This window comes from Nerophis lumbriciformis, linkage group LG13 (assembly GCF_033978685.3).
Source record: "Nerophis lumbriciformis linkage group LG13, RoL_Nlum_v2.1, whole genome shotgun sequence".
NCBI classification, from domain to species: Eukaryota; Metazoa; Chordata; class Actinopteri; order Syngnathiformes; family Syngnathidae; genus Nerophis; species Nerophis lumbriciformis.
The window spans coordinates 36,721,961-36,733,702 of record NC_084560.2 but is presented as its reverse complement, the minus strand read 5'-3'; the positions used below and the strand labels follow the sequence as shown (position 1 = coordinate 36,733,702).

Genomic DNA, 11,742 nt, shown 5'->3' with positions numbered 1-11,742 from the left:
CTAGGTTTACAGCATATGAAATACATTTGGCAACAACATGCACTTTGAGAGTGCAGACAGCCCAATTTTCATCAATTAATATATTCTGTAGACATACCCTCATCCGCGCTCTTTTCCTGAAAGATGATCTGTCCAGTTTTGGGGTTGATGTCAGCAGGCCAGGGAAGCTAGGGTCGATATTCTTCTCTTGATCATCTTCGGTGGCATAAGGGACGGTGTGAGCCAAGACATCCAGGGGGCTTAGCTCGCTCGTCTGCGGGAACAAACTGCCGCCATTGCTTGCCGTGCTAGCGAGGTCCTTTGTCCCTGAATTGCTCACACACTCCGGCAGATTCAATGGGGGTCTGGCGGCAGATTTCTTTGACTTTATCGTTGGAAATGCATCTGCTTTGAGTGTCGCAGGATATCCACACATTCTTGCCATCTCTGTCGTAGCATAGCTTTCGTCGGTAAAGTGTGCGGAACAAACGTCCAATTTCTTGCCACTTTGGCATCTTTGGGCCACTGGTGCAACTTGAATCCGTCCCTGTTCGTGTTGTTACACCCTCCGACAACACACCGACGAGGCATGATGTCTCCAAGGTACGGAAAACAGTCGAAAAAACGGAAAATAACAGAGCTGATTTGACTCGGTGTTTGAGAAAATGGCGGATTGCTTCCCGATGTGACGTCACGTTGTGACGTCATCGCTCCGAGAGCGAATATTAGAAAGGCGTTTAATTCGCCAAAATTCACCCATTTAGAGTTCGGAAATCGGTTAAAAAAATATATGGTCTTTTTTCTGCAACATCAAGGTATATATTGACGCTTACATAGGTCTAGTGATAATGTTCCCCTTTAAATTCAATGATTACTAAAAAAAAAAAAGGGTTATACTTGTATAGCGCTTTTCTACCTTCAAGGTACTCAAAGCACTGTGACACTATTTTCCACATTCACCCATTCACACACACATTCACACACTGTGACATGATCTGTGGTCTGGATTATGTTTTTGTTATTTTCTGTTTGTTTTTGGACTCCTTTAGTTCCTGTTTGTGCACCTCCTGAGTTTAGTCACCATGGTTACTTATTAGTTTCACCTGCCTCATGTGTTCGGGACACGCACTTGCTCTAATCAAGAGACCACTCTTTAAGCCTGATTTTGCTGGTCAGTCGGCCTGGCGTCATTGCTTGTGTCATGCGATTGTTTGCTTCAAGCCTTGCCAAGTAAGTTTTGTTTGTTCATGCCACAGTTAGCGAGTTTTTGCCCTGTCCATAGTTTAGCTAAGTGTTAGTTTTTGTTTCCTGCGCTATGTTGTGCCTTCGCCTTATGCGCCTTTTTGTTTGTACCTATTTGAGAGTCAAGATAAAATCATGTTCCTACCTTCAAGTCCTGTCCGGAATAGTCCGTTTGCGTCCTGGGAGAACAAACCTCGCAGGAAGCTGCGAAAAAACCCCAGTTATGACACACTGATGGCGGGAGCTTCCATGCAAGGCGCTAACCACGACCAATCAGGAGCAAGGGTGACGTGTCTTGCTCAAGGACACAACGGACGTGACTTGGGTGGTAGAAGCTGGGGATTGTGAAGAATGCATATATATATGTTTAAGAGTTATTTCTTTTTATTCATAGTCATGTTTGAATCATCTAGTGTTTTTCCATTTGTACTCTGTTTATTTATGTATTATGTCTGCAAGTAAACTATGTGTGTTACCTTGAAGACTTGCACTGTAGGAGATGGAATACTCCCTTTTGTCTTATCTGTAGTGGAACAATGAGGTCGTGTTCCTTTTTTCAGACGGGGAGGGCGGGGGGCGGGGGGCTTTCTTCATTTGGAAGAAGTGGTCTCTTCCGTTTGAGTGTCAGATCAACTAGAGCAGCCGATATGAATGTATTGGTTGTGTTGAACCCCTAAAGCTTTAGAATAAACTAGAAAATATTCCAACACTATTTTGATGGTCTTTCTTACTCAGCATATATGTCATCGAAGGAATTTGGGATTGACCAGTAATTTAGATTCCCTTGGAGGAAGAACTGGTCCGACGCAACAGGATCAAACTAGGAACCCTTAGGTTGCTGGTACGGCGCCTCTCCCAACCGCGCCACGCCGTCCACTTTTTCTTCTCAGCAGTGTCCTTCACACTTACTTTCTTCCTTCCCATGCTTGGAAAAAACAAAAAAAGTGATGTCCTTCTCTAGCTATAAACTAATGCTAGCGAGAGTTCAATGCGATATCCGCTATGCCAACTAGTGGAGGGGAGGCGCGTAACCTAAATTTAGCTTGCAACCAAAAGCATAACAATTAGAGAGAGGTGTGTTTATTCAGGACAATGCACATTGATGAACAATCGGATTTATGATTGCCAGATTATATTTTAGTTGCTAATTTTGAGATGGTCAAAACTTGGGAAAGCATTGTACAGTCTAAGCCTGCTTTAAACGTCTTCACAATCTTATTCCTAACCTGTCTGGGGTGTTCCTTGGACTTCATGATGCTGTTTGCTCCCCAATATTCTTTATACAAACCTCTGAGGCGGTCACAGAACAGAAGTATTTGTACTCAGATGAGATTACACAAAGCCGGACAGTATTTAGTCATTATCAATCATCAGGCAACCTTTGAAAGCAATCAGCTGCACTCCGAGAGATGGAGGCTGAATTTTTTTGCACATTGCACTTTTCAGTTTTTTATATGTAAAAAAATGTTTTGAGTCATTTGTACTTATTTTTCAACCTAACAATCGTATACCACTTTGTGTTGGTCTTTCATATAAATTGTGAATAAAATATATTGATGTTTGCTGTTGTAATCTGACAAAATATGGAAAAGTTCAAGGAAGGTGAATACTTTTGCGAGGTAGTAGGTTGTATGTAGTAAGTAGTTAGTTAATAGGTAGTAGGCAGTAAGTAGTTGGTAGTAGGCAGAAGGTAGTAAGTTTGCTGTGGAAAAACGTCCGAAATACCACAAAGGCTAGAAATAAGGGTCGGCATGTGTGGAAACATTTATTTTCCATATTTATCATCTGACTGAAGTCACTATGTGGATATCTAGCAGATATCAACAACCAACCTGATCTTCTCAGGCTGAGAGATACAGAACCGACCTACAAACTCTGGACTAATGCTTCTTAAAGTCCTGCTACCTAAATTGCATTTTCCATTTTTGTCATCTGATAAAGTTAACATGTTGATATCTGACTGATATCAACAACCAGCCTGATCTTTTCATGTTGGGATTAGCATGTTTTTTTGGCAAACAGACCAAATACAGAACTGACCTGCGCAGTCTGGACTAATGTTTCTTACAGTCCTGTTACCTATCACGGTAAGAAAGCATTGTTTTACACGCAAGTCACCATCAATCCTCAGTCATCATAACGAGACGAGGTTGACTAAAGACCTCAAAAAGTGTCTCATTTATTGTTCATCCTGTCCCAATTCTTTTCTGAAAACTCTTCAAAGAAGATGTTTTAGTCTGATGTCGCTGCTCTTTCGCCGGAGCATCTATCTTGTTGTCTTCATGCACGGTGCTCTTATTTGGCCAGACTCTGCAGCTACCCAACCTCGCAAAGAACTTCTTCAGCTTTTGCATGTAGTGTCCTGTGTTACTGTTTGGCAAAGATGCCTCTGCTACAAGTGATCCTGGTTCTGAACTATGAACGTCACTTTTCCTTGCGGACGTTTGAAAGACTTTTGAAGTCTCTCTCTTCTCCATGCTCTCAGGAGCTTCAGGAGTAAAATGTTTTTTTTTTGAGGTCTGAATGTTTTCTTTTGACATTGTGGTCTTCTGCAAGACCTTAAAAAGACGGTATGGACAAGTGTGCTTGCTGGCGTCCTTCTCAGACCCAACTGGGTGTACTTTGCGCTTGTTCCGTCTTAATAAGACATCTTTAAAGTCCTCTGTGGTCTCGCCAGAGCTTAGCAAGGTTGCCGTGGCATTTTCAGGATGTTCTTCTGCAACAGAAGACACTTTTACTCTCTGCAGGTTTATGACTTGAGATGGCACCTCCTCTCATCCACCTTGACTATATTCCAGTACATGACTGACTAAAGCCTAAAATAATGTTATAAAGCATGTTTTTAAAGCAGCGGAGAAGTACTCACCCGGTATGTCTGCGGTCAATCGCCCATGTCCGGAGAGTTCTGCAGAAGAGTCTGTCCGCAAAGATACACTTTTGGTTGTTGAAGCTGTTCCTCCACCGTGTTCAACATGAACAATACTGTCCAAAGTTGCAGTTACCTCCGGACTCGAAGCAGCCTTCTCGGGTCTAACATCTGATTTAGATTCAACGATTGTGTCTTTGACATCTTCAGCTAATCTCATTGTCCGTGGTGGTTTCTTTACTGGTCTTCTTGAAGGCCTGCCTGCATTCATAGTAGCACCATTGGCATCTACCTGACTAACTAAAGTCTGAAATAAGGTGCTGGAACAGGTTTCTAGAGCATCACAAAAGAGCTTCTCCAGAAGTTGTGTCACCGAACTGATGTTCTCTTGCGGGGAAGACTTTGATGCATTTTTGAGTTTGTGTCTGATTTCCAGACAAGAGGAGATGTGGGTTGGTTCCATAGTAGCCTCAGCATTGATATCTCCGGTGTGGTCAGGTGGCGCAGAACTTAAATGCTGTGATAATTCTGGAACTGAACTGATGCCTGCAACAACCTCTGTAGAAGCTTCCAGGGATTTTGATGCACAGTCTGCTTCCATGAGCACCTTCCCTTGAGAGGTGGGGACAGGTGTATCAATTGAATTTCGCTTTTCTAAAAGGGATGGGCTCAAAGATTTTAATGCCAAGTCTTCAACACAATGAAAGTCCAAGCGTACCAAGCCTTCAGGGGAGAAGGCTGGAGAACCTCTGTCAACTCTTATACGTTCTGGAGTTGATGGCTTGCGGTCTTGTTCAGTAAACGCATACATTTCTTCGTTCTGGTCCTTACGTCGAGATGTACGGGTGGAGCAAATCGATGACACCATGTCTTCTAGTATGACACCAGCATTGATATCTCCGGTGTGGTCGGGTGGCGCAGAACTTAAATGTTGTGATAATTCTGGAACTGAACTGATGCCTGCAACAACCTCCGTAGAAGCTCTCAGGGATTTTGATGCACAGTCTGCTTCCATGAGCACCTTCCCTTGAGAGGTGGGGACAGGTGTATCAATTGAATTTCGCTTTTCTAAAAGGGATGGGATCAAAGATTGTAATGCCAAGTCTTCAACACAATGAAAGTCCAAGCGTACCAAGCCTTCAGGGGAGAAGGCTGGAGAACCTCTGTCAACTCTTATACATTCTGGAGTTGATGGCTTGCGGTCTTGTTCAGTAAACGCATACATTTCTTTGTTCTGGTCCTTACGTCGAGATGTACGGGTGGAGCAAATCGATGACACCATGTCTTCTAGTATGACACCGTCATCACTCTCCACCTGATCTACTTCTTGAGCACTGGAGCACGAGTGTGGTTGGCCCGGGATGTTGTCGCCACAACCCGCTGGGGAGTGGCTCACCGGTTCTGAGCTGCTTCCATGTCTAAAGGATCCTTGAAAGGAATCATGCATAACATTCAAGGTCTCTTCAGGGACAGACAATCTCTTTGATGGACTCAAAGATTTTGATAACCTGTTTGGCACTATCTCCTCTTTACAATCAACATCTACCAGATATGACTCTTGAGAAGAGTAAGTCAGGGGTGATGTTCCTTCTCCTTTCTGCCCCTCTTGTGGTGATGTACCCAAAGATTGTGATGGTTTCTCCTTGTCCTCATCACCATTGACCTCTCCAGAAACTGAGTACTGACTAGAACTGGTAAAAGGTGGTGTCCTGTCCTCTTTCTGCTCCTCTCGTGGTGATGGGCTCGAAAATGTTGATGAATTGAATGATTTTGATGGACTGGAGGATTTTGATGGTTTCCCTTTATCATTATCAACCTTTACAAGATCTGACTCATGACAAGTAGAGCCCAAGAGTGTTTTTTCACCTGGACTCCACCCGTTGTGTGGTGATGAGCGCAAGCATTTTGATGGTTTATCCATGTCTTCATCTCTATTAACCTCCACAGGCTCTAACTCCTGCTTCTCTCGTGGTGATGGGCTTGAAGATTTTGATGGACTGGGGGATTTTATCGAACTGAAGGATTTTGATGGACTTAAAGATTTTGATGGTTTCTCCTCATCCTCATCACTACCAAAGAGCGGTGTTCTATCTACTTTCTGAGCCTCTCGTGGGGATGGGCTTAAAGATTTTGATGGACTGGAGGATTTTAATGAACTGAAGGATTTTGATGGACTTAAAGATTTTGATGGTTTCTCCCCATCCTCATCACTACTGAAGGGCGGTGTTCTATCTCCTTTTTGAACCTCTCGTGGGGATGGGCTTAAAGATTTTGATGGAGTCTCTCTTTCACTATCAATCTTGGCAGGATCTGACTCTTGATAAGAATTTGCCAAAGGTGATGTGCCAATGCCTTTCTGCTCCGCCCTTGGTGACGGACTCAAAGATTTTGATGGTCTACTTTGGTCCTCGTCACTACTGACCTCTGCAGGATTGAACCCCTGACGATTTGCATCCCCATACTGCTCCTCGGACACCTTTTCTTCTGGTGTGATGTTATCATAATCCTCATGATCGTATTCGTGACCACTACTGCTCCAGGATGGTTTCCGAGCACCCTGGCTGCCACTCGAGGATCCCGAGGTAGGACTGTTTCCGTTTCCTGAGGATTCTTGAGTCAAAAACCTGTCATTGGCAACATGTGAGGGTTCTCCTCTGTGCTCCTCTTTGGAGAAGCAGCTCGAGGATTTTGACTCCACCCTCTCCTCTTGTTCCGCATCGATATAACCCTCCGTAGAATCAGCTGCCTGAAAAGCGGAGGCTGTGGACACATCTTCGTTCCGCTCCTCTTGTGATGATGACGTCCTGGATTTTGAAATAAGACTGTCACGGCGGTCACCGGCGGCTGAGTTAGCTGCACCCTGGATGTCGTCATCCAAGCACGGCAAGGCTGGGTAGGATGCAATAGAACCATTGTTGTGTTCCAAGAGTTCTTGGGTGGACTTCAGGACTCCTACGGATTCACAGGATTCCTCTTCAGGAGATGATGGTGTCAAAGAAGGAGAGGTTCCCTTTTCTTCGCCACAGTCCTTGCCTTCTACATGACCAAACTTTTGGCCAGAGGGTGCTTTGACCGCACCTTGGTTGTCCTCTTGAAAACACTCGGTGGTTGGAGAGCCTGCTTCAAGGCAGCTTTCGTACCCCCTTGCCGAATGGAGACACTGAAATGAAGAAACTACTTCCTCTACTTTCTCCTCGTACAGCGCGCTGTCTTCAGCGTTGATGTTCAGGCTGTCCAACAAGCCCGAAAAAAGCCTATTGGCAACGTCATTAGGGTTTACAAAACATGAGGCCATCTTGTTTCGGGGCGTATCATGTGTTAGGCGGTGGAAAATGGACGGATGGACGGATGAAGGTCATCCTTAAGGCGGCACATGGCTCAGTGCGACGTGTGCGTGACGCGTAGAAGACATGAAGAAGACAGACGCGAGGATCACAAAGTCACAACACGATGTCTCCGATCAACACGCACTGCCTTGGGTGACCAAACGACAAGCCTTTGTGACTTCGGTGACATCATCAGGGTGACATCATAGGATTGGCAGGCGGTCACATGACTTCATCAGTTGGTAAGTACCAGTGTGCGCCTTGTATTGCAGTATAGAGGATTGTGTCACACAAGTGAGTTGTTGCAACTAGGAACATTGATCTTTCATGTTGCCATTATTGATGATCATTTATGATATCATTTACTTATTTATAAGGTTGCCATTATTTATTATGATTTATTATTTATTTACTCTTTTATAATGTTGCCATTATTATGATTATTTATTTATGTATTTATCATTTACTTATTTAGTATGTTGCCATTATTGATTATGATTAATTATTTATTTATCATTTACTTATGTTGCCATTATTGATTATGATTTATTATTTTTTATGTATACTTTACTTATTTATTATGTTGCCATTATTGATTATGATTGATCATTTACTTATTTATTATGTTTCCATTATTGATTGATTTATTATTTATCATTTACTTATGTTGTCATTATTGATTATGATTGATCATTTACTTATTTATTATGTTTCCATTATTGATTGATTTATTATTTATCATTTACTTATTATGTTGTCATTATTGATTATGATTGATCATGTTTCTAATATTGATTATGATTTCTTATTTATCATGTTGCCATTGTTGATTATGATTCATTATTGATTTTGGCGTATAATTTTGCCATTATTGGTTATGATTTATTATTTATCATTTACTTATTCATTAGGTTGCCATTACTGATGATCATTTATGATGTATCATGTTGCCATTATTGATTATGATTATTTATGACACTGACTTCATCATCTTCCATCCATCCATTTTCTACCGCTTATTCCCTTCGGGGTGGCGGGGGGCGCTGGAGCCTATCTCAGCTACAATCGGGCTGAAGGCAGGGTACACCCTGGACAAGTCGCCACCTAATCGCAGGGCCAACACAGATAGACAGACAACATTCACACACTAGGGCCAATTTAGTGTTGCCAATCAACCTATCCCCAGGTGCATGTCTTTGGAGGTGGGAGGAAGCCGGAGTACCCGGAGGGAACCCACGCAGTCACGGGGAGAACATGCAAACTCCACACAGAAAGATCCCAAGGCCGGGATTGAACTCAGGACCTTCGTATTGTGAGGCAGACGCACTAACCCCTCTACCACCGTGCTGCCCCCGACTTCATCATCTTGGACAAGAAATTCTACTTTTTTACTGGGTGTCCCAAGAAGCTTCTGTTCCATTGGACTGTACAGCACAGGTAGTAACAAGCTACAGCTGCCAATAACATCAGTGGTGGAGGAGTACAAGGCGACAAAAACACGCCAGGCTATGATGCTACGAGACAGCAAAGACGAGAGAGTACGGCAGGCAGGCATTGTCGTCAGGTCAGGCAGAAAGTGGTCAGCCAGCAAAGCACTGAGGGAGGCGGAGGATCGACTGCATCACGCTGACATTGTGGGATCCGTAGCCCAGGGAAGACTTGGTCTGGGTTGCTCATCCAGAACAAGTTAGAACAAAACTGACCCAAAGGAGCGGCGAGGCTTGGTGCAGAGGGATGTCTGAAAGGCTGAGGAGGAAAGCCGGCATGTCAAGGCAGTAGCCATGAACAAACAAGGCAGCTGAACTAGATGGGAGAGTGTGAAAGAGAGATCTCTAACCTGGCAGGAGGTTCCTGCTGTGTTCTACATATGATGTCTTGCCCAACCCATCAAAGCTCCATACTTGGGGAATGGCAGAGAGCCCCAGCTGCACACTCTGCGGAAAGATATCTAACCTGGAGCATGTCCACTCCTCTTGTCACTCAAGCTTAGCAGATGGCAAGTTCCGGTGGCGTCATGACCGGATCCTTGCTCAGCCGGCAGAGGGTGTTGAGCAGGCCAGGAAGAGGACATGGCAACTCTCTAATGGGCCTCGCTTCATCCACTTTATCAGGGCAGGTGAAAGCGCAGCTGCAGGAGGGAATAACAAAGTGGTCCTGGCCACGGCAAGTGGCCGGGAGGTGCGGGCCGACCTGAAGAAGCAGCTCAAATTCCCAGAGGAGATAGCCCACACTACCCTGAGACCTGATATTGTTCTGTGGTCTAAAGGAACCAAACAAATGGTGCTTATCGAGCTGACAGTACCTTGGGAAGAGAGGATGGAGCAGGCGTACAAACGCTAGCTCAAGAAATACCAAACCCTCATCCTCGAGAGCCAGCAAAATGAAAGGAAGGCCTGGAGGCTACCGGTGGAGGTGGGCTGTAGAGGCTTTGCGGGGCGGTCATTCTGGAGAGCCCTCGGACTGCTGGGGATGGAGGGGCTGGCTAGGAAGCGGCTGCTAGCCAACACCACTAAAAGGGCAGGGAAGCATCACGCTGGATTTGGATACAAAGAAAGGTGCGGTGGCAGAGCCGACCTACTGAAGGACTAGGGACATAGAGTTGGGTGGAATTCAGCGGGGGGAGAGCCAGGGCGCTGTATCTGCCGTTGAGCCCCTCCGAAACGTCATGGACTTAATTCGACGAAACGTTAATGATGGGGGGTGCCCATTTGAGAACCTACTGACGCCAACCAACTCATGTCCAGTTGAGGTATGCGGTCAAGCTTAGTCTTGGCTCAGGGAGGAGGACGTCCCTGCCATGCAGAGTCCCACCGGTGCCTTATGGAAGGAGAGATGAAGAGAGCAAGTCCACAGGCTCACAGATGGTGCAGGGGCAAGTACCTGTAAAGGTGAGCCAGTTGCGATACCCTTATCGTATTTTGCATATGAAGGTTTAGAGTTAATACACACATCAAACATTGCACACAGTGTATGTGGCTCAACACAATTAAACCTTAGGTGTAGCTTTATCGCCCTCTGCTGGTCAAATTCAGCGCTACATGTATTCAAACAGCCAAAAACAACATGACCATGAATACCAAAGTCATCACAAAGTCAGCAAGTTCAATAGATTCATACTTTGTTGTCCAGTAGCTGTTAAAAGTCACATTTATGCGATCTATTTAGATTATTTTCAGGGTGGATCTTCTTCTACTTGTACTCACCACACTGCTGCTTCATTGTGACACATATGCCTTGCTGTTTCCCCCTGCTGGGTGGTGGGAGTACTACCTACATGAGCAACCCAGTTTTCAATGGTTACATCGGGGCTATTGGGGCCGAGCTGGATGTGGCCCGCGGACCGCCAGTTGAACAGCCCTGCCTTAGGTTAATCAACACACATGAGCCGGTTATCGCGCCAAAGTAGAAATCAGGTTTTTTTGTCTTTAAAACGACACGAGAGCCAGGAAGAGACCCAAAAAAAGCAACAAAGAGAGCCGACTCCGTCCTAGGCTGCCCACTAGCTCTTGGCCAATGTCCACCACGCGCAGGTGATCGAAAATTTGTCCAGGGAGACTAAAGGGTCTGACACAAGCCCATCCGGCCAGAGCCCAGGAAGCCTGTTCCGCAGCCCCCGTCCGTCTCTTCCGGTCTCTCCACGTGGACTCCGGTGTCGCAGAGACCCCAGCAGCCGGTCTCTGGTCAAACATGGCCGAGGGCTACCGGGCAGCCACGACAGCGGCGCACGCAAATCAAACTCAGAAGTGTAAGAAAACAAGCACAGCTCAGTGTTAAATAGAAATAAATATTTTTTAAAAACTCAACATTTATGAACACTTTTGAACGCACACAAAAGTTGAGTATTGGTATCAACTCCCAGGGACCTGGAATTAGTAAAGTATAAACAGCTCAAAAACTTTTCTCTCACACTTTCAGGAAATGTCCGAATGACCACGCTCCAGGGCACATTCTAAAAACCCTATTAAAAAACATAAAGTGCAATAAAAACATAATGTTGACTCTAATAATACAAAGCTGCCCTGCAGGCTGCTTTTTTCTTTAAAACTGTCATGAGAGTCAAAACATAATAATGCCTCAAACTCAATGTTGTTATGAATTATTGATCTATTTAAAGCTCCAATCAAATATTCCACTTTGAAATATTTATTGGGGAAAAATTTAGTATATTTTGTGTTTGCCATACAACAAACACAAATACATTAATAAAAATAAATACAAAGGATGGATCTGAAGTTAATCTACAGATTTGTGATGAAAGTATACAAAATTAATGTATGGCTTATTTTTTTAACACTTTTATGAGTGGGACCCTTGGATTACCGAGAATTT

General features: G+C 44.5%; 1 protein-coding gene across 2 annotated transcripts; it reads right to left on the bottom strand.

Moving 5' to 3' along the window:
- Positions 1-2,377: 2,377 nt before the first annotated feature.
- On the bottom strand, positions 2,378-7,497 carry LOC133613383 (uncharacterized). 2 transcript variants are annotated; one of them, XM_061970884.2, is made up of 3 exons: positions 4,224-7,497; positions 4,088-4,138; positions 3,791-3,937 (listed from the first exon to the last, which is right to left on the bottom strand). In XM_061970884.2, exons 1-2 carry the CDS (start codon positions 7,380-7,382, stop codon positions 4,103-4,105), a joined length of 3,195 nt encoding a protein of 1,064 aa, XP_061826868.2. In that variant the 5' UTR covers positions 7,383-7,497; the 3' UTR covers positions 3,791-3,937; positions 4,088-4,102. The 2 variants fall into 2 exon arrangements, with proteins under 2 accessions (XP_061826867.2, XP_061826868.2); XM_061970883.2 differs by having other exon boundaries at positions 2,378-3,937; positions 4,088-7,497.
- Between the last annotated feature and the right edge of the window lie 4,245 nt (positions 7,498-11,742).